The 27,266-nt window shown below is 38.3% G+C and overlaps 1 protein-coding gene across 4 annotated transcripts in view; it reads right to left on the reverse strand.

Annotated features, from left to right (window-relative positions):
• The window catches only part of DOCK4 (dedicator of cytokinesis 4), a 345,383-nt gene that overhangs the window by 107,832 nt on the left and 210,285 nt on the right, over positions 1-27,266 (reverse strand). For all 4 annotated transcript variants that reach the window (XM_087723617.1, XM_087723614.1, XM_087723616.1 and 1 more), the window contains 4 exons: positions 11,576-11,674; positions 6,286-6,380; positions 5,661-5,736; positions 1,033-1,133 (listed from right to left, as the gene is read on the reverse strand). In XM_087723617.1, coding sequence (XP_087579743.1) covers positions 1,033-1,133; positions 5,661-5,736; positions 6,286-6,380; positions 11,576-11,674 — 371 coding nt within the window. The remainder of the gene's footprint in view (positions 1-1,032; positions 1,134-5,660; positions 5,737-6,285; positions 6,381-11,575; positions 11,675-27,266) is intronic.

Genomic DNA, 27,266 nt, shown 5'->3' on the forward strand with positions numbered 1-27,266 from the left:
GTTTTCAGCGTGCACATGCATGCTGGTCACCTGGTCTTCCGGTTTCTGGCATGCATGCATGTGCAAAGGCCAGCTGGCCAGCTGGCGTGCATGTGCGTCATTAGAAACCGAAAGCTCAGCTTCCTGGCGCACACCTGGGAGCTGCTCTTCTGGCTTCCGGAGCTCCCGCGTATATGAAAATCAACTGGCCAGCACACATGTACGTACCAGAACATGGAAGAGCAACCAGCGACGGCCGGGGTGCCCAGAGAGATGGCTCTGCATGCCACTTCTGGCATGCGTGCCATCGGCTCGCCATCACTAATGCCCTAATTTACAGCCTTTATCTATGTGCCTTATGCTTAATTTACTTTTGGGGAATGTAATAAGGAGAGAGGGCCATCTGTTTTACCTCAGTTCTGAAGCCTCCTGCAAGAAGTGCCTGGGAATAGCTTCTTATCTCTTTCTCAAGCCTGCCGTTCTCACAACATCTTGGCACCTGTGGATTGGCTCATTGAACATCGGAGTGAGGGGAGGTGCTTCTAACTGCTTTAGCCTAACTGAATTGCCTGGGGGTGGGGGAGTTTAGATCCTGCTTTCCTTTGTCTTGCAATCACTTCCTTTCAATAAAAGTATCCTTTTGAAATGCTGCTGTTTCAAGAGTTTGTGCTTTCTTGAACAGGGAGGAGAGGCTGGTCTTATACAAGTGCACTCTTCTTAGGGTTTGAATTGATATTTTCCTGCAAGTTATTTCCATTAATTTCAGTGAGCTTTAATCATTGAATTAAAGTACTGTAAATCAGATAAGACTTATTCAAGAGCACTGTGATTGTTGTCAGGTACATCCCATTAAAACATACTTAAGAAATCAAATGTACTTCAAACAATTCTGCCTTGAAAAACAAAATTCTGTCTCTGTAATAATCAACAGCAAATCTCAGCAATGAAAGTTTTGACAGCTTTCAATCTTAATAACATTTTGTACAGAAAAAAATAAATGCTACAGACACTGATTTTCTCTATTGTTTAAAAAACCCCAACAATTATACTTACTTTTCTAGTACCTTTTTCTTCTTAGAAGGTGTGAACATTTCTAACTGTAGACACAACTGATTTATAAATATGACAGCAAGGTAAAAATAAGAATCCCAAATCTGAAAATAGACAACAATTTGATCATTGCATTTCTTTTAAAGATACTATTAGTGTAACTCAGGGATGTCAAACTCAAGGCCGGCGGTCCAGATTGGGCCTATGAAGTGGTCAAATCTGGCCTGCGGGGATGTCCTGGAAAATGCAAGTGACCGGCCCACGGAGCATCAGCCTGCCCATCCCAGCAGGTGCATGTGTGCATGCTTCACTCTTCCAGCAACAGTTGAAGCTTGTCTGCCTCACCTCAGCTGGCATTTGTCTCTGCATCTGACCCGTTGCCATTGCACCCTGGTCTTTCCTCACTTCTTTGCCCTGCCTTTGCCTCTCCATTCTGTTTCTCACTTTCCCACTTCTGTGCCTGGATTCTCACTCCTACACCTTTGCCTCCCCATTCTCTCCCTCACTTCTCCACTTGTGCACCCAGATTCTTGCTCCTACACCTTCTCCTCTGTGCCTGAGCCTTGCTTCTTTGCCTTTGCCTCTGCTCATGGATCCTCACTTCTCAGCCTTTTCCTCTGTGCCTGGCCTCTTCGCCCCAGGCCTTATGCGGCAGAAGCACTGGCAACAGCTTTGCCCTTAAGGAAGGAGGTAAGCAGATCCCCCTCGGAGAAGCTGGGCTTGGCTGGGCTAGGCTGGGGTTTGCTACAGGATCCCAGTGCTGGAGGGCTGGGCTGGGTGCTCGCCCACCATTCTTCAGGGCTCTGGAGTGGAAGTACAAAAGGGAAGGGCTTGCTCCAGGGTACAGTGAGGGTGGCATAGGAGATACCGACTAGTGGCCCCAAACCCTTCATTGGCATATCACACACGTTAAACCACTGACACCCAACACCTGATGGGCATCCTCTCCCACGAACCCCCATCTCCTTGCCCCCTGAGCCCCCAAAGCAACCATGTTCCAAGGCTTTGTAGGAAATGTCTGGAAGTCAGTGGAGGGGGGCTTTGATCTCCCCCAAAGGAGAGACCCACAAGGAGGTCCTAGGGATCTAACCAGCATTGCCTACAAAAGCTAAACTTTGGATGGATATTTCAGGCATTTTGAACTCTATTTCTGAGCTTCTTGGATGTTGGAGAGAAATATTTGCTTTTGTCACATAATTATATTTATGCAATCCAATAATTTCTCCCAAACTTAATAAAGCATTAGTAAAGAATTATAAACATATGTGTTTTAAAGAAGCATTATCCTGGTTACATCTCCAATAGATTACTGATTTTGTAATTCTTTTCTATATAGATGTAACTGAGTCCAGTAAATTATAAATATTATTTTTGTTGTGCAAATCATTATGTGAGACCCATTGGCATTCTTGCAATAGAAATTGAAATACTTAGTTTTTAAACTGGAAAGATAAGGCTGGAGAACCTCCTCCTAATATAAATGCTCACAATTGAATCCCTATTTCAATTGTGATATCTAGGATGTGTGAATATGATAACACTGCCTGTTAGACAGCACTACCCATAAATATATAAAGATCAGAAGTTATATTTCACAAGGGCATTTGGCCTGTGCAGTTGGCCTGAATCTGCCTTAATGAAGGATTCCATCTAAAGATGAGTTGCTTTGTTTTTGTGGTAGAAAACTTAAAGGGATGCCAATAATTGCAAAGTTTTAAATAATCATTGTATCATTTCCAAAGCTAACAGGTTTCAGTGAGTCATTAATCTCTTGTACACAGATAAGCCAGGGGCAGGATTCCCAAAATTTATATTTATAATTTTATTAGAAATTACTCGAATGCAGATAAAATGCCACTCATAATTGGAAATAGAGATTCTCTTTTGAGAAGAGCCAGCCTCCCTCATGCAGGATTAGGGAGCACTGTTCCCCTACCACCTCCTCTCGCTCTCCAGAGATTTGCCTCTGGAGGAAACTGCTTCCTGCAAACTCTCTCATTCACATTTCCACACACAGCAGCAGCGTCCTCCACCTCCTCCTTGGCTGGGAGGTTGCACCACACAGGGAAATGTCAATGACGTCTGGGATTAGGAAAAGAACATCTCCTTTGGCATGCTGTGAGCACACACAGACACAGACACACACACACACCAGTGGTGGTTTTCTATTGGTTCACACCGGTTCTTCTGAACCAGTAGTTCTGCCATCAAGCAGAGAGTGAACCGGTTCTCTGTTGTTTTGAAAGTGGGTCTGCCCGCCCATCCCTGGGTTATACCTACCCTTATTTCAGATTCTCAAGCTCAGGTGATCAGGAACGGCAGATTGAATTGCCACTCCTCAGCTGTTTTCCTTGCTTACCGAGCAAGTTTCTTTCAAATGTGCAAGCACACGCTCAGAAAACCGGTAGAAACACCAGTAGAAACCCACCACTGGCATGCATACATACATACATACATACATACATACATACATACATACATACATACACCATTCCAAATTTGGAGACTTTTATCCACATTTGAGCTTACAAACTGCCAATCATGCATGGGCTAGGGGAGAAGGCTCTCTCCTTCCTATGTGGATAAAACTCCCCAAACATGGAATATGTGTATGTGTGTGCACGCATGCACTTGGCTGGCAGTAGTTTGGGGAGTGTGGAGCTTGTAGGGCACCAAATTGTCCCCACATCAAGTTAGCCGGTATCACTTGTTCCATCCCGAGTCAACCATGCCCAGTGAGTAGCAGTAACCTGGCCATTCAGTTGGCCATGCCCACCCATCCGACAACGGCCAATGAATGGCATCAAGCTGGCCACGCCCAGTTGGCCATGCCCACCCGGCCCCCTGAGGTCAACCGTAGCCCTGATGTGGCCCTCCTTGAAATTGAGTTTGACACCCCTGGTGTAGCTATATGATACAATATTTATCTTACATGCCTACCTTCATTTATAAATTAATGATGGAATCTAACAGAAATCAAATACCTACCACAAAATAATTCAAATATTTATTTTGACTTATTTATAAGTTAGTTAAATATGATTCATCAAGTGATGTCAGGCACAACCACCAGTCCCCCACATGCAGAGTTTGTTCTCACTATTTGTTCTGACTGTCAACTCCTTTGAACAGTTGACTCCTAGATAAGGCTCCAAGGAACTAAAGAGGGGTCTGTCTCAACACAAGCCCTTTTGCAGTTGTTCAGTGACTCCAAACTAACTCTAAAGTTGAGCTCTCCTCCTTGCCAGGCCGGGTGCTTCCTGACAACTGAATAAGTTAAGAACTGCATGATCAAAGAGATTGCAGTTCTTATCTTACTCATCTGATGAATCAGATTTAACCAATTTATAGATAAGTCAAAATAAATATTTGAACAGAACAATTGAAATGCAGTGATGAGAATAATGGGAATATCAATGAAATTTATATCGATGTCATTTTGATTTTTTTTCCTAATAAATGTTACTGTGTTTGAAAACCTCTTGAATAACAATTTGCTTTCCTCTTTATTTATTTCCCTTATTACATTTATAAATGTTACTTTATTTATATATCTTGGTGTGTTTTAAAAATGGCTGGTGAATATTTATTTGTTACTTTTATACCACCATTATTATTTTTTATCAATAACTCAAGGCAGTGAATATACTAATACTCCTTCCTCCCCCTATCTCCTGCAGAAAACATCCCTGTTTGGTGCGTTGATATTGAGAGAGATTGGTTAGTCCAACATCACCCAGCCAGCTTTTATGTCTAAGACATGACTAGAATTCATAATGTCCTTGTTTCCAGGCCAGCACCTTTATCATTACAGAAAACTGGTTCTCTTATTATAAACATAAAATTATATTATTATAAATGTGTGTTGTGTTATATTGCATTGCATATGACCATATTATTAGGGGTGAAATTCAGCAGGTTCCGACAGGTTCTGGAGAACCGGTAGCGGAAATTTTGAGTAGTTCAGAGAACCGGCAAATACCACCACTGCCTGGCCCCAGAGTGGGGTGGGAATGGAGATTTTACAGTATCCTTCCCCTGCCACGCCCACAGAACCAGTAGTAAAGAAATTTGAATTTCATCACTGCATGTCATAAAGACTATATCTTATTATAAAAACAGAGCTTAGGACCAACATTATTCCCAGTTAAAAAGAAGTAGATGCTGTGAAGATGAATATTCATGAAAATCAATTGGATGTCCCCAGAGATTGACATAAACTTTTATTATATAAATATTTTAAAGTAGATAAATAATAAATTTTCCACAACCAGAAATTTCCAGATGTCTATCTCCTATTATATCCTATGTCTGGAGAATTGTTTTAAAGTACAAGTTCAAATCAAAATTAATTCTAATCCATCACCACTCAAATATGAAGTATTAAATGCAAAGCCCATTTTAATTAAATGTTACATACATGGAGATATTTTCTCATCTGTGCTGCAGAATAGCTGCCACTGTTGACACATACTCTGGGGTAAGATGATTAAACTGGAGAAACATTTTTAAAAAGCATTTGACAGAAAGAGCTCCATAATTGGTTGTAGAGTTTGGTTTAAGATGGGAGGCTACACAAATACTTTAAATAAAATCATGCATAAAATAATGCAAACCAATTGCAAGCTTACCTTGTAATCAAAGTTTTCATTTAAGAAGTTTTTGCGAAGGGCATCAGAAAGATATAGCACTGTTGTAATAATAACACTATTAGAAAAACAAAAGATGGATTATATATTTAATTGTTCACATAGCAATATACATATTGTTTTATATCTTTGTTCTTATTTTTCTATTAATCTAGTTTGATGAGGACCCTGGGGAAACAGACAGGCATTTTATTCTGTCTAAATAGTCAATATTCAAAGTTTTGTCTCATGAGAAGGCTGCCAACTTGGAACATTTCTGGGACTATTTTATGCTATCTTAAAAATATTTTCAATTTAATGTATGTCTTTGTTATTCACTAGAGAATGAGAAATATTTAAGCTATAACTGGAATAAAATAGACATCTCATTGATAATCTCATTAACTACCAATCGTAAACATAATAGATGATAGATAGACAGACACACAGACAATAAAATATTTACATTCAAATAAGATCACAAGGTTAAAAAAAGCTTTGACGTTCCTTGGTTTGCATTATAAGGAAATGAAATTTGTTGTCATTTTATAAACAGAAAGTAATAAGCACACAATCTCAGTATAAATAGATCCATATTATGATTATATTTGTATTTAAGAAATCTTACTTGTTAGCAACTAAACGCATCACTGTCCAATCTTTTGGAAACATTTCTGGCTGTATTAATATTCGAAAAACAGTAAATATTTGTAACAAGAAATCCTAAGAGAAACAAAAAGCCTAAATTATTTCTTATGATAAGAAAAATATACTTTTAGCAAATTTCTTTAGCAAACATTAGAAAAATTTCAAATCAAGAGAAAAATATATTCTAAAGGGAAAAAAGACAATTCTTTTTGCCACTCCAGAAAATTTTCAAATAATATCATAGTAATTTAGCTGCTTATAATGAGATGGGAAATGGAGAAAAAGAAACAAACTTTGATTCAAAGATCTATTTGAAAAATATTTAAATTCACGGTAACAGATAGATTGGTCTCAAGCACTACTATCATTGTGACTTTTTTTTTACAAATTGAATTATGTAAGTATAAATGGTTTTAAAAGTCAATGAGGATAATTCCTATTGGATTTCCTTGCTTACTATGATTCTCATCAAATTACACCACTGTGAATTCTGCATTATAGATTCAAATGAAAACAAGCTGTCATTTGAGTAATCATTCCCTCCACTTAAGCAGTTTACATTTTAAGTAGCATGCTCATTCAAATCCAGAATGCACAGTATCTGTTTTTTTCCCTTAGGGAAAAAAGTAGTACTTACTAAAAATTCTTTCATAACTGAAGAAGCTTCTTGGATGAGAAGCAAAACGTCTTCAAGCAAAAACAAAGAAAGTCTAGTTGCCTTGTCAATTCATATGAATGCTTCAGAATATGAGACAGGCTTCAGCATTAAGATAAGACATTCAAGGAAAATTTCCCTTTCTTTCTATAAGCTGATTACTACTTTTCCTATGGCAATTGATGAATGTAAAAAAATGATAATCATCTAGCAATATTAATTCCACTTTGTAAAATAAAAGCAAGAATGCTTTATTTTAAATGCTTTTTGAAAATAAGAAAATAAATTACACCATAGTACTGAATACTATTTACTCTTTCTTCAGATTGTCTTTATTTGGTTTCTATTAAGCATTTCTTGTGACCTTATATTACATTTATCTGAATTTATATTAAGCTTATCTTTATTTTAAGATTTCATTCTCACAAGATACGTAGATATAAAGAAATTTCTATATAGACAAAAATGCCATACAAGGCCTAGAGTTCCCAAATCAAATTGAAATCAGGCCTGAGACTTTCTTTTCTTTAAATATATATAAGTAGTCCTCAACTTATGATCACAATGGAGCCTAAAATTTCTGTTGCTAGGCAAGGCTCTTGTTAAATGAGTTGTGCTTCATTTTTTTGCCACAGTCATGTGGTTGTTAAATGAATCTGGCTTCCCCCATTAACTTTGCTTGTTGGACAGCAGCTGGGAAGGTTGCACACGGTAATCTCATGATCCCAGACCCCAGGACAGTGCAACTATCATAAATACATGACAGTTTTCAAACATCCAATTTTTGATCACGTGACCATAGAGATGCTGCAACTATTGTACATGTAAAAAATGGTCATAAGTCACTTTTTCAGTGCCATTGTAACTTCAAACAATCACTAAACAAATGGTTGTAAGTTGAGAACTACCTCTATGCATGTTACATTTGTATATTGATACACACACACAAACACATTCTTGTCAAAAGGCCCATGCCAAAAAAGAGCAAAAGCAGAACAAAAACAAAGGAAAAAAAGGTATAACTAACTGCCTGTAAAAGAAGGCAATCCACTTACAACTGTAACTGGATTGGCATATGTCAGCCATCTGCCCCTTATACAGATACAACAAACCATTCCCAGAAGTACACAAAACCTCTCCTCCCCTTTTCCAGCAGAAACAGCAGAGAAGAACGGGACAAGGAACAGGATGGAGATGGGGAAGGAGGAGCTGAAAGGAACAAACCTGGATGGATGTGATGAATGGGAAAGAAATAAGAGAATAGATCAAGAAAGAAAAGAAAAAGAAGACCTGTTCAGGCATTTAAAAGAGATAATTCAGCAGACAAGTAATCATTTCTATGACAATTCATCTTCAATAGGATTCACTCTTGAAGTAGCTTCATTATAACTTGATTTGGCATATTTTCTTTTTTTTTAAATGGATCCCAAATCATAAATTATTTAGAAGCGAAATATTTTCCTATCAGAAGAATGTGGTAGTCAACTTGTTCTTCTAAATTAAAAATTGAGTTATTAGTTACTCTTTCTACCTAGAGCATGGGTGTCAAACTTGCCGCATCACGTTGCCGTCACGTGACATTTCGTGATGTTTCCCCATTTGTGGAGCTGAGGTGGGTGTGGCCTGCACATGATGCATCCGGCCTGCAGGCCACCAGTTTGAAACCCCTGACCTAGGGAGAGAAGCACTAAAAAAATTGAATTTGCAAAGTATGCCGGAGAATAATGTTATTCATTTTCCACTCCACCTAGTTACTGTCCAGGCTTAAGACTGCCTTAGCATATGTAGTCATAGCTGTTGCTTTATTGAATGCCTCTAGAAAGAAGATAAAGTTGCATTAAACATGCATATTTTCTGGTGTCCCATTGTTTTATATTAAAGGCAAAACAATATAACAGTTCAGGTAGTCCTCAACTTATGACCACAACTGAACCGAACATTTCTGTTGCTAAGCAAGGTAGCTGTTAGCAAGGCACATGAGTTGTGCTCCATTTTACTACCTCTTTTGCTACAGCTGCTAAGTGAATCACTGCAATCATTAAGTGACTCACATGTTATTAAATGAATATGGCTTTCTTCATTGACTTTGCTTGTCAGAAGCTGGCTGGGAAGATTACAAATGGTGACCCTGGAACAATGCAACTGACATTGCCAATCACCTGAATTTTGATCATGTGACCATGGGACTGCTGCAACAGTTGTAAGTATGAGAATTGGTTATGTCACTTTTTTCACTGCCATTCTAACTTTGAATGGTTGCTAAGTGAATAGTTATAAGTTGAGGACTACCTGAGTAAAATAACTAGCAATAAAAAGCCCTTGAATAAAATTTGAATAGTTTTTTATACATTTTGCTTCTATATTCTACTCTTTTCTGTCTGCTTTATTTCATCTCCTCTTTCTTGCTAATGATCTCTGCATAGAGCAGAGTTGTGCAATTTTGTGGCCTGCAAAGAGGCCATGCATGCTAATTGAAATTAATGCTCAAGATAAAATAAATTTAGTGAAGGGAGACAGGCAGACACACAGTGCCTAACATCTTAGCATCCAGGAGGTTTCATTTACATTGCATAGTAAATTGAAATACATTTTATAGTTCTCCACATTAATTTATACCCAAAGGATTTCTAGTTATGGAACGAACACACGTGCCATTAAGGACAAAGAAATGGACATATAGTATATGATCATGAACTGAAAATGCCGCAGAACATGAATGACTATTGAAATGATGTAATTTTGATGATATCATAATAAAATCAGTTTCTGGTTTGAGTTAGGCAGTAGCAGTTACCCTGGAATATACTACCGTGCTACCCCAAAATATTACCTCCCCCCCAAAAAACACACCCTAGTCCAATTTTCACACCTTACACCAATATAAGCCCTACCCCCAAAATAAACCCCAGTTAAGCCCTGCCTATATCTGGCTTGGATGAGGCGCAGGTGTCAAAATCAAGCTAGGGAGGGGATGGCGGTTCCCCATGCATCCCACACCCACTTACCTCATTGCAATGATGAAACAACTCACGGCAGAATACCCCGAGGCTCCTCTTGCCACTCAAGCCGCTTGTGGTAGAATGCCTTGAAGCTTGTTGCTCCAGTGGAGCTGCTTGTGGCAGAACACCACAAAGCTCGTTGTCTTGCTGGTGGAGCTGCTTGCAGCACAACACAATGAGACTCGTTGCACCAGTGAAGCCCCTCGTAGCTGGTTGCTGCATGGTGTGTTGTGGCATTGCCCATACAAGCAGCAGCAGCACCAGTGAGACTAATTGTGCCGTGATCGGCTTCAATGACAACATGAGCCTCGGGGTGTTCTGCAAGTGGCTTCACCAGCGCAACAAGCCTCATAGCATTGTGCCATGAGCAGCTCCACTGGCATGATGAGCATCATTGGACCAGTGGAACCATTCACGGTAGGCCTCGAGACTCATAGCATCAGTGGAGCTGCTCAGGGATGAACGCTGTGAGGTTATCTGCGCAAATGTAGCTGCTCACAGGAGAAAGCTTCTCACAACAGAACTTTATGCCCAGATGGAGAAATGACAGAGATTCAAAGCTTCATGTGTTTGCAAAAGGGACAATTTGAAACGGCGGTTTGCAAGCAGACAAAGCATTGTTTTCCTCTGGGCTAAAAGTATTTGGGTACTACCACCAGCCCTGCCCTCTCCGTCCCACAGCCTCAATCAGGGCCATGCTTTCGGAATGCCCCAGCCTCCAGCCACCCTGTCAGGAGGGCAAAGTGCCTCCATGGTGGAGGCCAGGGCATGCTGAGAGCTTGGCCTGTTGCAGCCACAGGCAAGCAGACAGTGAGACAGAGAGGGCCAGCAGTAGCTGTACTCCCACTCCCATTGGCCCCTGCATTTGCTGCCTCCTGCACTTAACAAAAATAAGACCTCCCCCAAAAATAAGCCTATCTGCTTATTTTCAAGCCCAAAAGGTCTTATTTTCAGAAAAATACGGTATATACCCATTGTGCATACAGAGTTTTATTAATTGATAACTATAATTTATAAGGTTGCTTGAAATATAAATAAGCCTGCAGATATGAGTATTTAACTATCAATCTGCTATCAAAGCTCATCATATTAATTCATCTTTGATTAACATAGCATATTCAATAATGTTACACACTTGACAGGATAGAGCTGTTTTTATACTATTAGAAATGTGTTTGGGTTCTTAGTTGAGGTGAGAAGTAGACCAGAGAAACCACTGCTGGATTCTTCCAATGCCTGTTCCTTTAGTCTAGAAAGATAATTTCTGTTCCTTTAAATGCACACCTAAATGTCTATTGAGATTCTCAGTCATCCATGTCATGGTTGTCCAAAATATACTTTTTTCAAGAGGGAACTGGACTTCTATTGTTTTTCCTTGAAGATGTTTCGCTTCTCATCCAAGAAGCTTCTTCAGAACTTTATATAGATGAAACTAGTATATTATTGTTTATTATTCTTATAGGGGTTTTCTAAACATGTTGTCTGCTTCTACTAATTATTTTGACCATTATATCAAAGCTGTGCTGGTTGATACATTATATCACTGATCCTATGTCAAGAGAACACACAAATTATAAAATAAATAAATAATCAATCCTGGGAAGAAAAATACTTACTCTCAGCATGTCTCTTGTCTTGAATCTGTCAAGGAGTTGCTGGTAATGTCTGTCAGTCATTTGTCGCAATAATGACAAAAGACAGGAAACAAACTCCCCCTAAAAGAAATAAAAAAAGAAAAGCTTTATAGTCTGAAGGGATGAAAAAAGAATTTTTTTCTATTGATTACTATATACTGTATATTTTGAATGGCTAAGTAGAAGAAATCTCCTTTTGAAAGATTCTGCTTAATCCAAAATACTTTTCCTATTTGGTGTTCTTAGGCTACATTTCTAAACTGACATATTAATCAGTAGGCACATTAAAGATATACTTTGATATCCTGGCCACAGCTTCTTGTTGAAGGTATATTCATGTGTTCTTATATTCAATATTTTAAAATGAGATTAGTCTGATATATACAGTATATTAATACTATGGCCTACTATACATAATAGTAGGTGAAAAAAGCAACTGAAAATAGCCTAGCGATTATAGAAATTATTCTGGTGAGGAAAGATACAGTAGTTCACAAGTTAGAAGGAATCATTATATTAACATATGTTAGATAATTCCAAGGACATGAAGAGAATGTCCAAATAACTTTTGACACAGAAAGTCAGGAGGAAAAATTCTAGAATTTTAATTAAGGAACCCAGACCTTTATAAAGGCTTTAATTTCTATATACTTTGGTGAGGACAAATGCATAACTTCAGTCTTGCCAGTAGAGCAAAAAGGCAACAAAAGAAGGAGCAGGGGCACAAAAGATCAGCTCCTAATTGATAAAATGCTATTAGAAAATTGTAAGAACAGAAAAACGAACTTGAATATGGTCTGGATTGATTACAAAAAGGCATTTGACTCACTGCCACATAGTTGGATCATAAAATGCTTAGAAACAACTGGCATTAGCAAAAATTTTACATCCTTTACTGAAAAGGCGATGAAACAGTGGAGAACTGAGTTGGCAGTAGGGAATGAGATCTACGGAATGGTTAATATCAAGCGAGGAATGTTCCAGGGTGATTCACTTTCACTTCTTCTCTTCCTCATCGCAATGATCCCACTATCAGTAATCTAAAAAAAATGAAATTAGGCTACCAAACAGCCAAAGAAGCTGAAAAAATTTCACATTTACTATATATGGATGATTTGAAACTCTATGGAAAGTCAGAAATAGAAATCCAATCACTGACAAACACAGTCCGAGAATTCAGCACCGATATTTCAATGCAGTTTGGCATGGAAAAATGCGCCACTGTATCCATAAAAAGGGGCAAAATCACTACATGTGAGGGAATTGAAATGCCCAATGGCCAACTAATTAAATGCAACGAAAATGAAGCCTACAAATATTTAGTCATTCTGCAGTTGGATAACATCAAGCATGGAGAAGTAAAAACTATTGTCAGGCGAGAGTACACCAACAGAGTTAGGAAAATTTTGAAATCTAAATTGAACGGTGGAAATACAATCAAGACCATAAATACCTGGGCAATACCAGTTATAAGATACACAGCTGGTATAGTTAACTGGACACAAGCTGATTTGGACCTTTTGGACCGAAAAACCAGGAAACTAATGACAATGCACTACAGTTTACATCCACGTGGTGATACTGATAGACTATATCTGCCCCGAAAATCAGGTGGCAGAGGATTATTACAAGTAAAGCAAACAGTTGAAGAAGAAAAACATGCACTGGCTGATTATTTAAAAGAAAGTCAAGAACATCTATTAATCGAAGTAAAGAACAAAAATCTACTGAAGGCCCAACAGACGAAACAAGAATACAGAAAAGATGTGATAAAATCAAGAATGGAGAGTTGGCAGAACAAAGCACTGCATTAGTATTTAGTATTTTAGTATTTATTGGGATTTATAGGCCGCCCTTTTCCCTGAGGGGACTCAGGGAGGCTTACATTCGTAGGGAAAGGGGAAGTGCAATATAAAACAAAAACAGTATGTGACTAAAATAAACAATAAAAAAACACAACTTTCATTCAGCATTCAACACTCGGGCGGGGTGAATTAGAAACTTATCCCCAGGCCTGGCGGGATAGCCAGGTCTTGAGGGCTGTGCGGAAGGTCTGGACAGTGGTGAGGGTGCGGATCTCAACGGGGAGGTCGTTCCACAGGGTCGGAGCTGCTACTGAAAAGGCTCTCCTCCGTGTAGTCGCCAGTCGGCATTGACTGGCGGATGGAATTCGGAGGAGGCCCAATCTGTGTGATCTAATTGGTCGGAGGGAGGTGATCGGCAGGAGGCGGTCTCTCAGGTATCCAGATCCACTACCATGGAGGGCTTTAAAGATGGTGAGTAATACCCTGAAGCGCACCCGGAAATCGACAGGTAGCCAGTGCAGCTCGCGGAGGATGGGTGTTATGTGGGCGAACCGCAGTGCGCCCACTATCACTCGCGCGGCTGCATTCTGGACTAACTGCAGTCGCCGAATGCACTTCAAAGGCAGCCCCATGTAGAGCACATTGCAGTATTCCAGCCTAGAGATCACAAGGGCTCGAGTGACTGTTGCGAGTGCCTCCCGATTCAGGTAGGGTCGCAACTGGCGGACCAGGCGAACCTGGGCAAATGCCCCCCTGGTCACAGCTGACAAATGATGGTCGAAAGTCAGCTGTGGGTCCAGGAGGACTCCCAAGTTGCGAACCCTATCTGAGGGGTGTAAAATTTGACCCCCCAGCCTGAGCGATGGAACACTGGCCAAATTGTTGGGAGGGAAACACAACAGCCACTCGGTCTTGTCTGGGTTGAGTACCAGTTTGTTAACACTCATCCAGTCCTTAACGGCCTCAAGACCCCGGTTCATCACGTCCACCGCTTCATTGAGTTGGCACGGGGCGGACAGATACAATTGAGTATCGTCCGCGTATTGATGATATTTTATCCCGTGCCTCCGAATGATCTCGCCCAGCGGTTTCATGTATATGTTAAATAGTAGGGGGGATAAGACCGAACCCTGTGGCACCCCATATGTTAGGGGCCTCAGGGACGATCTCTGCCCCCCGACCAACACCGACTGCGACCTGTCCGAGAGGTAGGAGGAGAACCACTGCAAAACAGTGCCTCCCACCCCCACCTCCCGCAGTCGTCGCAGAAGGATACCATGGTCGATGGTATCGAAAGCCGCCGAGAGGTCAAGGAGAACCAGGATGGACGCATGGCCTCCATCTCTGGCTCTCCAGAGATCATCGGCCAATTTCTGGAAAAAATAAAAGATAAAGTGGACAGTGAACAAACTTGGTTATGGTTAACAACAGGTACATTAAAGAAAGAAACAGAGTCACTAATCCTGGCTGCGCAAGAACAAGCTATCCGCACAAATGCCATTAAGGCCAAAATCGAAAAATCCTCTGATGATGCCAAATGCAGACTTTGCAAAGAAGCTGATAAATCTGTTGATCACATACTCAGCTGCTGTAAAAAAATCGCGCAGACTGATTATAAATTCCGGCACAATTCAGTAGCACAAATGATCCATTGGAATTTGTGCAAAAATTATAATATTAAAACAGCAACAAACTGGTGGGAACAACAGCCTGAAAAAGTCACCGAAAATCAGATGGTCAAGATCTTGTGGGATTTTCGCATACAAACGGACAAAATACTGGCGCATAATACACCAGACATCACACTGGTTGAGAAAAATAAGATTACAATTGTAGACATCGCAATACCAGGTGATAGCAGGTTCGACGAGAAGAAATATGAAAAAATCACAAAATACCAGGACTTAAAATTAGAAATTCAACAATTATGGCACAAACCAGCAGTGGTAATTCCAGTGGTAATTGGCACACTGGGTGCTATTCCAAAAGCACTGGAATTACATTTAAAACAGTTAAAAATTGACAAAATCACCATCAGTCAAATGCAAAAAGCCGCACTGCTTGGATCTGAACGCATATTACGAAAATATATTACGACTTCCTTGGCCCCTGGGTGGGGCCCGACTAGTAATCAATGCCAAATCCAGCGAAACAACTGGCCGCTGTGATACAATTCTGTTGTTGCGATAATAATAATAATAATAATAATAATAATAATAATAATACAACTCCGCCGTTGCCGGTCCCAAGCCCGGATGAGAAAGGAGGAAGGTTGGGATCAGGTTGGCATCTGGTTCCGTAAAAAAAACCCCGCCAACCCATACAATATGGTGAAAAAAACGAATAAGAATTCCATACCGCATCGGTCGTCGCGCGGGTTAACAAGGGCCGCGGCGGATGTTGGGGTCCCTGGACATCCGTCGACAAGTGGGCTACAAGTGGACCAGCCAACAAAACGACAAAAATATAGTGCAGATGAAAACCGTGCCATAATGGCCTGTTACTACAACTCAGAGCCAGAAAAAAGAGGATATTTAAAGCGAATGTATGAATTATGGAAACAACAATATCCAGATTCAAATGTTAGTGAACAACGACTAGCAGATCAAAGGCGATTTATTATAAGGAATAAAGTGTTTAGTGAAGTTGAACATGAGGAGATTCAGGCAAATTGCAAAACCCAAAAAACAATATCACAAGCGGAAATAACTGATATTCAAGACACAACTAAAGACACTATAGTAGAACTCCCAGAAGAAGCTCTCGGGGAGGAAATAACATCACCACCACTAGAACCAGTTATCATTGAACCAACTGATGAACTAACTCAAAAACAAAAAGAATTGAAGGATAAGATCATGGAGCATTTTCTGCTTAATGAGGAAAGGCAACGTTTACCATCACTAAAAACTGTGCCTAAGAAAATTTTGGCCCCTATCATGAAAATGGTTAATGCAGTGTTTTCAACAATTGAACCGGGATCCATCTTGGAAACAAACCAGTTAATGTACAGCGCAGCTGTAATGGTCACTAATGAACTAGGCATTAAAATTAAAGTACCTAGTCACACAACAGAAAAAGCATCAAAGCCAAAGTGGAAAATCCGTTTAGAACAAAAAATCAAAAAATTAAGGGCAGATGCTAGTAACTTAAAGAATATGCATGAGTAACGGCTTAAAAACAACAAAATCATAGATCGGCTAATCAGAAGATATAGATTGGATACAAGAAACATCAATGAAGCTGTAGAGATTGTAAAACAGCAGATAACAGCAACAGCTAGAAAAATTGAAAGATATGAGGCACGAATCATCCAATATAAACAAAATCAGCAATTTCGATCAGACCAACGGTGTTTTTATCAAAGTCTTAATGTGAATCGTGACACCAAAAGTGAAAAACCAGAAAAGCAGGCCACAGTTGAATTCTGGAAAGAATTGTAGGAAAATGCAAAGGACTACAACAAGGAAGCAAAGTGGATACATGACTTTGAGAAAAGCATTGGCAACAAACAAATGCAAGTATTAGAAATAACAACTGAGATGATCAAAAATCGAGTTAAAAAGGTAAAGAATTGGACATCACCTGGAAAGGACCAATTACATGGTTTCTGGCTCAAATATCTGACCAGTTTACATGCAATATTAGCCAGGCAACTGAATGAAATTTTACAAAAGGGCCAAATTGATGAATGGTTGACAACTGGAAAAACATACTTGATTCAGAAAGATCCAACTAAAGGAACAACACCTGAAAACTATAGACCAATAACATGCTTGCCAACAACCTTCAAATTACTCACAGGCATTATTGCAGATAACATGATGGATTATTTGGAAACAAACAACATCTTGCCAGTAGAGCAAAAAGGCAACAAAAGAAGGAGCAGGGGCACAAAAGATCAGCTTCTAATTGATAAAATGATATTAGAAAATTGTAAGAACAGAAAAACGAACTTGAATATGGTCTGGATTGATTACAAAAAGGCATTTGACTCACTGCCACATAGTTGGATCATAAAATGCTTAGAAACAACTGGCATTAGCAAAAATATTACATCCTTTACTGAAAAGGCAATGAAACAATGGAGAACTGAGTTGGCAGTAGGGAATGAGAGCTACGGAATGGTTAATATCAAGCGAGGAATTTTCCAGGGTGATTCACTTTCACCTCTTCTCTTCATCATCGCAATGATCCCACTATCAGTAATCTTAAAAAAAATGAATATGTGGATGATTTGAAACTCTATGGAAAGTCAAAAATTGACAAAATCACCATCAGTCAAATGCAAAAAGCCGCACTGCTTGGATCTGCACGCATATTACGAAAATACGTTACGACGTCCTAGGCCCCTGGGTGGGGCCCGACTAGTAACCTATGCCAAATCTGGCGAAACAACTGGCCGCTGTGATACAATTTAATAATAATAATAATAATGATGATGATGATGATGATGATGATGATGATGATGATGATGATGATGATGATGCATGGGCTGTCCATGGAGTTTTTTCCTAAGTAAGTCAATTCCTAAATAATAGTGTCAAGAGTTTAGAGCTATGCCTATGTGAAACTTGACAACACAATTTGTCATTCCTATTCACTCAAAGAGGTGAGAGGTGGCCCAGCTGAGAGGCAGCCCAGTGTCCCAACTGAGAGGTGGTCCAGCAACCCATTGGAGAGGAGAGACAGATGAGCTGAGAGATGGAGAGAAAGCCAGTGACCCAGCCTGACACCTGAGCAGAGCCAGTATGGTGCAAATGGAGGCCACTGAGTAGCAGTTAGGTGGCAGCAGACCAGTGGCTGTAAGCAGCACAGTAGACCTTTAGCATACTTCCAAGAGGCAGGATGCAAGCTTGGCACTGATTTTTTTTTTTTACTGCCTTTCCTTAAATCTGGATGATATCCTTAGGATATCTTATGAGGTGAGTGAGACCAGCTGGTATCTTTAAGTGGTGCAAATTGACCTAAGGATTGCTTCTCCCGGGTGTGCTCTTTCTGGAGAGCTTAAATGACCTCTAAAGGGTTTCACTTTATGAGCAAGAGTTAGCTGTTGATAGCATTTTAACTATTTTAATTCCTCAAGGTGCTCTGGCACCCTGCCTGATTTGTAACTCCATCTTGCAGGTATTTCTAACATAATGATTGATATTTAGGGCAACTTTTTGCAAGCAAAGAAGCTTTTTGTATTTTTGTACAGGTAATCCTTGACTTACAACAGTTCATTTAGTGACCAAAGTTACAATGGCCCTGAAAAAAGTGACTTATGACTGTTTTTCACACTTACGACCATTGCAGCATCCTCATGGTCATGAGAGGCCAGGAGAAGTGCCCCTCAACATGAGTGACATCGAGTTGGCCATGCCCATCCAGTCACATGACCACCCAGCCACACCCACCAACTGGTAGTAAAAAAATGTGAATTCCACTACTGGGTGTAAGAAATGAAACTGATGGTTTCCAGACTAGAGAAAATTTATTTTTATTTTATTTATTTATTTATTTATTTATTAGACTTATATACCCGCTTCATAGGGATTTCAGCCCTCTCTAAGCGGTTTACAGATTTTTAGCAAATTGAGTCAGCAAATTGCCCCCACAGTCTGGGTCCTCATTTCACCCACCTCAGAAGGATGGAAGGCTGAGTCAACCTTGAGCCGGTGAGATTTGAACCGCTGAACTGCAGATAACAGTCAGCTGAAGTGGCCTGCAGTACTGCACCCTAACCACTATGCCACCTCGGCTCTAAAATCATTAATACTGAAGAAGTGCCTTTCAAAGAACTCAAGACAATGAGAAAGACAATGAAAAGTTAGGAGGAAAAAACCCTAGAACTGAAGTGCAGGAGCACAGATTTATATTAGTGTTTTGATTTTTTTATCCATTCATTTATCTTAAATGTACAATGTCTGCAATAAAGAGACTAACATAGCTAATTTGTGTTCATGAGTAACCCAACTCCTGAAAATAGATGTTGTCTCTGGATTTTGTACCTATAGCTACTGGTTTTAGGCTATTTACATTATAGTTGTATACATCTATATAACTGTATTTGTTTAACCTGTAATTCAAATAAAAATTTAATATGATTAAAATAAGTATTTATCCTATTTAAAATTCCTCATATACATGAAAGCTTATGTGGAAAGAATATTCATTTCATTACATGCTTTAATTTTCATGCTGGTATCACTAGAAATTCTAACACTGTTTATTGAATGATTTTGGCAGTAATTGGCTAAATACTTGAACTACAAATAAACCATATCGATTTGTTTCTCAGTATACAATATACAGTATACAACTGCTGTTTTCATTGAATATGTGATATAAAGTATGTTTAAGAGAGAAGCATTATGCAACTGAAGATTATAGAAACTTGTTCCTTAGGTTTCATCCTATATCATTAGTTTCTGAACTTTGCAAGGAAAGTTATAATTTCTGTATACATCCACCTACATGTCCTTTAAAAGACTTATTTCACATTTTAACAAACACAGAAAGGTTTCCCGAAAACACACGAAGAACCTGCCACCTACATTCAAACTGAGTGGCATCCTTTTTTTTCACAAATAATTCAAAAGCATTTGGCTCAGTATGTTGCCATAAGCAACTATAGTACTGCATACTTGCTACATAACAGTTTATACATGCCTTATGCTGTGCTATGAGTCATATAAAAATTAAGTATTCAATGTGGTAATTGAAATTTTGTCATACAAAGACTTACATAATATTGTGCCAGGATCCCCCGAGAACCTATTCTTCTATGCCAAAAATAATGTAGACCTTTATGCAATTTTGTAGAAGGTGAATTCAATTGCAAACTAGGTTTCTCAAAAGGAGAATTTCATTAAAATAAAAAATGTTCAATTGAAAACTCTACTTAATTGCCCAAATTTTATTTAGAAACACCTTAGGATGTGTATTATTAAGTGCTGTGGTGGTGCAGTGATTGGAATGCAGTATTGCAGGGTAATTCTGCCGACTCCCAGCAGTTTGATTCTTACTGGCCCAAGGTTAATTCAACCTTCTATCCTTCTGAGGTCAGTAAAATGAGGAGCCAGATTGTTGGGGGCAATATGTTGATTCTATAAACTGTTTAGAGAGGGCTGCAAAATACTATGAAGTGGTATAAGTCTAAGTGCTATTGTTATGCCTACTACTAAACTAATGTAATCTTTTTGGATGAATTTATAAAATGTGTTGCTCAAATCTATCAGCATTACAAGTTGTCAGGTCCCATGAATTCCTACAGGGACACTGTCATTCTGGGGAGGCTTGGGGGGATCTCTGTATAGGATTTCTGTTTCTATTCCTTGCTTTGCTTTACTATAATTTTTAGGACCTTGGGAGGGAGAATGGAAAGTGCCTTGAGCCAACTGCCTTATCTCATCTCTGGAGAAGAATGGTCAATTTAAAAAAAAGAAGAAAAGACGAAGTAGAAAATAGAGGACAAAAGGAATTAATGACATATGTAACAACAACGAAGCAACAAGAAGGAAGTGAAGTTGAACAAAAGTGACAAGCAGAACCAGAAGGAACAAGAATAAAGGAGCAGAGAGAAACAAGAGCAACTAGAATGGCAAAAACCACTTATAAGTGACACAATGAAAAAAGAAACAAACTTACTATCAATTAACATTATTGGACTAAACACTCCCATGGAAAGGAGAAGACTTTTTACAAAATTGCAAAAAACAGACTTAGATATATTTTGCTTACAAGAAGTACATATCAAATGACAATACAATAAACTTTTAGAGTACTCCAAAATTTGGAAACTATACTTCTCTCTGGCACAACAAAAGAAAAGGGGGGTGGTCTTATACATCAAAGAAATAATAAAAGTCAAATCTATATACGCAGATGATGCAGGGAGAATATTAATGGTGGAAGCAACAATAAACCACAAACTGGTACTTTTGACAGTAATTTACATACCAAACAACAAGCAAGAAGATTTTTATGGGAAACTCCAGGAGAAAATTGCAGAATTGGACTATGAAAACATTTGCTTAATAAGAGATTTTAATGCAGTCACAGATGTAAAGAAGCAATGAAATAAATAAAAAGGCAAGGAAAATTTTACCAAAATCTTTCTTCAAACTAGTGGAGGAAATGAACATTCAAGATATTTGAAGAGAAAGAAACCTGGAGAAAAATCAATATACATACTACTCAAATAGCCATCAATCCTGGTCAAGGATAGACATGGCATGGATGACACCAGAACTAAGTACCAATATACAGTAAATAGAAATAGAACCAAATATATGACAGACCACAATTCAGTCAGGATTAAATGGAAAGGATACAAGAAAAAAGTGAGATGGATATTGAATCAATTCATATTAAAGACAAGGAATTCATACAAACAATAGAAAAAGAAATGACATTCTTTTAAAAAGAAAATAGAAAGGAAGAGACCTCACTACAAAACATATGGGATACAGTGAAGGCATACTTCTGAGGACTAGCTATTTCTTATACAGGAAGGAAAAATAAAGAAAAGAAATAACAACAAAAAACACTGGAGGGAGAATACAACAGATTGGAACTGGAATTGCACAAAAAAAACAACACAAGAAAAGCAGCTCAAAAACCAAATGGAAATAATAAAACACAAACTGACCCTACTCTAAAAAGAAGAATTAGCATGCAAAATTAAGAGTATGAAACAAAACTTTTTCAAAAATGCCAATAAACCAGGAAGATGGTTGGCATATAAATTTAAAAAAGGGGAAAAAACATACGAAACTTGATAGACTAGAAAGGTATATTACAACATCAAAATGACAGCAAAAAATAGTAATCCAGAACTACTATGAAAATCTGTATGATCAAGAGCAACTATTGGAGAATAAAATAAAACAATATCTAGAAGAGGCCAGGTTACCTAAAGTCCCTGAAGAAATAAGATCTCCACTAAATGAAAGAATAACAATGTTTGAATAAACAGAGGCAATTAAGAGACAGAAGAATAATAAAACTCCAGGACCAGATGGCTTATTGGCAGAATTCTATAAACAATTACAAGTCCCCCTGGGACTACTGGAAGTTTACAATGAAGTCTTACTAAAAGCTAAGATACCAAAATCCTGAATGGAAGCAAATATCACCCTCATACCAAAAGAAAATGCAAATTTATCGCAGATTAAAAACTATAAACCCATCTCACTTTTAAATGTGAACTATAAAATGTATACATCAATAATATCCGAAAGATTGAAGAGATTCCTGAATGAATTTATACATTCGGACCAGAATGGTTTGCTGCCAAATAGACAAATCAAAAATAATATGAGAATAATTCTGAACACATTGGAACATGATGAAGCATGCCCAGAAATACAAATGATGCTGATGTTTCTTGATACGCAGAAAGCATTCAACAATGTAAACTGGCGATTCATGATAATGCAGCTAAAATATATGGAATTTTGGGGAAAATTCACCAATATGATCAAGGCAATATACAGAAAACAGACTGTAAAAGTGTTTGTGAATGGGGACATAACAGAATATTAATATTAAAAGAGGCACAAGACAAGGATGCTCATTGTTCCCCTTAGTATTTATTCTGACTCTGGAAGAGTTAAATAGAAACATCTGCCAAGACATAGAAATAAAAGGCATGGAGATAAAAAAAGACTAATACAAACTACATGCGTTTGCAGATGATTTGGTGTTTATTATAGAAAAACTGCAAGAAACAGGACCCAAACTATTGAAGAAAATAGAAGACTATGGTTATGTTGCAGGATTAAAAATAAACAAAGAGAAAACTAAAATCTTAGTTAAAAATCATACAAAGAACAGAAAAAAGATTTAGAAAAGATAGATATTCAAATAATTAAAAAAGTAAAATATTTGAGAACACATCTATCAGCGAGATATGTAACTTTAAAAGAAGATAATTACTTAAAATTAACACAGCAAATTAAATTGGATCTGGAAAAGTGGAAAAACATGCAATTATCAATGTTAGGAAGAATAGTGACCATCAAAATGAATATCTTACCGAGACTGTTGCACTTGTTCCAAACAATTCCAATAAAGGAAAGGAAATATTTTGAGGAATTAAATAGAACAGTAACCAAACTGATGTGGCAAGGCAGAAAGGTAAGAATGAGGTTGAAATTAATGCAAGACTCTCAATAGAAAACTTGAAAAGGCTTTTTTTTGGCCGAACTGGTGTTAAAACACCTGGATCCAAAGAAAACATTTGTAATTCAAGCTCATGCCAGTGATTGGCAGTTGGAATAGTTCTACTCTAAGAAAATGATGAAGGCAAACTGCAACCATGCACATACACCTCTAAAAAATTAACTGAAACTGAACAAAGGAGGGCTATATGGGTGAAAGAGGCTTCCGGTGGTGACGTCGAGACAAGTGTGAGAAAGAAATCAGGGCTCTGACTTCTTATCCCAATCTACAAGTTTGGAGGATCCCTTAGAGGGTATGCCGATCTTGGAGAGACACGGAGGAGTAGGGAAACCCTAGGACTAATGAAGCGGAGGACGACCGTCCGTTATGACGTGGGGATACCCTTTTAATCTGGCGTGCAAGCGTCTGCCCTGTTTCTTGTTATTATTATTTTTTATGTTTAAAATTTTTATTTCCATTTTCATTTTCATAACACACACTCACATGTATACTATACATAGCCCATATCATATAGTATTAAATAATAATTACATCAGTTCCTCTTGTCAACAATGGTCAAAAAAAAATATAGAAACCCATTATAGCTCTTCTGCTCTCCATACACCTCTTTCTTCTATCACCCTCCAACTTTCTATCTTTCCTCCATCATCCTTTTCTACTCTACTTCCCCTCCCTTTCTACTGCTCCTCTCTCTACAATCCACCCCTCCTTATCCTTCTCATCTTCCCCCCTTACCCTCTCTCCTATCCTTCTCTTCCCATCTTTCTTCTTTCCCACTCCTCCTCTCCTTGGTGTATTTCCGCTACATGTCAATATGCTTAGCCTATCCTATTTTTAAAGAAAAAGTAGTAATAATAATAGTAATGAGAATATAAAATAAAGAAAAAAAACAGTATACATGTGGAGTCAAATTACATTGAAATCTAACACATCTCACCTAACCTGATATATATTTTTCATTGTAGTTTGCTGAAGCCTGAAATTACCTCTGACCTCCATCCTGCTCCTTCCCTTGTTCCACCACCTATTATGGTTGAAGGTGAACAACATTTTGAAATTAAGGAGATTCTGGACTCTAGGAAATTCCATTGAGCCTGGTGACATGGAAGCACCTCCCTTCCTCACAAATTGAGTGGGTTCACAAGAAAAATGTAAATGCTCTTAGGTTGTTTGTTTCATCAATTGTACTCTGACAAGCCTCACTGATTGTATATTTCCCTTCCCTATTTCTATTTCCTTCAGGTTGACTTCCTGTTTTTCTAGGGGGCATGTCATGTCCCATAGATTACTATAGGGATGCTGTCATTCTGGTGGGATGGGGGAGGCTTGTATGGGGTTTCTGTTTCTATTTCTTCCTTTGCTTTGCTGTAACTATCAGAACCTTGGAAGGGGGAATGGAATGTGCCTTGAGCCAACTGCCTTATCTCATCTCCGGAGAAGACCAGCAGCGTTGCCTTGGAGACCGGTGTTTATCACCTTCTTGGCCTGAGTTTCCTATAACATCTTCAGACACTGGGATTGGCTGGATGATGTATTGGACTTTGGGAGGGGTTCTGTCTGCAATGTTTTAATCTAACATTTCAAGCTGGAAAACTTAATTCCATAACTAGATCTCTTGCTATCACAATTTCCAATAAAAGTTTCCTTTTGAAATGGCTTTCATTTCAAGAGTTCTGCATTCTTGAGAAGACTGGTGAGGCAGGACCTTACACAAGTACTCCTTTAAAAAGTTGAAGATTAAGGAATATTACAATTGTATCCTAGAGTTAGAGAAAAATAATTTACACATAGTCTATAATACTTATTGCTGGTAGAAAATGATATAATCCAGACTTAGGTTTATAAAATATTTGTTGTTATACTAATGTTCAGAATGCACTGTAAGAATCCATCTTCCATTATAAATTACAGTAAAACCTCTGAAAGTTGACCACCTAAGGGACTGAACAAAAGTGGTCAACATATGGAGGTGCTCAACATACGAATGAAGTACATGTGTCTTACTTTATTGTATAGCTTTTATTAGAGAATGTGATTCAGAAACACACATAGTGAAAATACAGGAAAACCATTCATATAATACTGTATCATACAAAATCAATACATTTACGTGTGGCGTTTTTTGTGTGTGTGTGGTTTAATGATTCTTTCTGAAAAAGAGAGTCAATTTTAGACTGTTTCTTATTCTTATTATGAAGGTAAGTAGATAAGCACTCTCAACACTGGCTATACCACTCAGCATACTGGGCATTTTTTCACAGCAAATGACTTTAACTGCATTATCAAATGACTGACATCCTCTGCTTTCAGAATATCTATAATTTTTGTGTTCTCATTTAATTCTTCTGCTTCATCAGTTGCTTCCAGCATTTTCCTGCTGGGCTGTATCTTGGTCAGTACTGATTGGAAAATTGCCTCTGGGTCAGGATTAGGGTTAGGATTTTACTTCTGCAGAAAGATCATAGGTTTGCATTTTAGCAATGACCCACTGCAGAAGCTGGTCTCGGAAGTGCATTTTGAATGTTTTGATTATGCTTTGGTTGAGAGGTTAAATTTTTGATGTAGTATTTGATGTAGTGAAATTTCTGTTTCACATTTGTAAGATGATTCACTTGGGTATGGCCACAACAGTTGTCCACTTCAAGCAGAATGGACCATTTCTTCTTCATTTCTCAGTCAATACCTCTTATCCACTCCTCAAATAGGATACCAGTCATCCATACAGATTTGTTAGATTTCCAGGTGATGGGAAGGTCTTTGGGCTGCAGGTACTTGAATGAGCATGGCTTTGTCGATTTACCAGTCACCAAAGTTTTAACTTCTCTCCAGTTAAGCTAGCACACAGCAGAACTGTGAGATGGTCTTTAAAAAGTTTTCCACTCTTAAATTTGTCATCCCTCATAATGTCCTGTCACGCATTGCCTTGAAAAAGAGTCCACACTCATCAGCGTAAAGATGTCATCATCTTTATTGCTTAATCAAGTAAAAATATTGTATTCTTTTATATTCTTCTTGAAAGAAATTCATTGCTATCAATTCTGCATTTCACTTTTCTTGATCTTTGTGCTCAACTGGTCAAGTTATAGAGAGTAGATTAATACTGTGTGTCAAGCTCCAGGTGGTCAAGATATAACTTACATAGGTGGGCTTTCTATTGTGTACATATAGTGTATGTCTGGTCTACAAAAATTACCATATTTTTCAGAGTACAACACGCTCCAAAATATAAGACGCACCTAGCTTTTGGGGAGGAAAACAAGGGAAAACAAATCTGCCTCTGCCTCCCACCAATTTTCCTCCTTGCAACAAACAGCAAACAAAACAGAAGATATACACTACTTGTGGTGTTACATTTCAGACTATACTTGTACAGATGCTGTTTAAATTGATGTGACTTTCTGGGAATATATGTACATTATTCTCTGCTATTTAAAAGAAAATACAATAACATTGGGCCTCTTCAGATCCAGCATTTATTTTAAAACCTTCTTCACTTTGTTGTCTAGAACAATAATAAAGCAGTCTTTAAAAAATAAGTCTAAGAATAATTTAAACAATCTATAGGCATTTATAATAATTGATTTACCTCCTTGCAGCAAATAGCCTGATTAGCACAAGGAAAAAAACTTGCCTCTGCCTCCCAGTAATTTACCTCGTGGAGCAAACAGCAAGTTTCACTTCCATTTTTTTTTAAAAAA

Source organism: Thamnophis sirtalis, unplaced genomic scaffold, assembly GCF_051295495.1.
Source record: "Thamnophis sirtalis isolate CommonGarterSnake01/CBP01778 unplaced genomic scaffold, rThaSir2_p1.2 scaffold_9, whole genome shotgun sequence".
In the NCBI taxonomy this organism is placed as follows: Eukaryota; Metazoa; Chordata; class Lepidosauria; order Squamata; family Natricidae; genus Thamnophis; species Thamnophis sirtalis.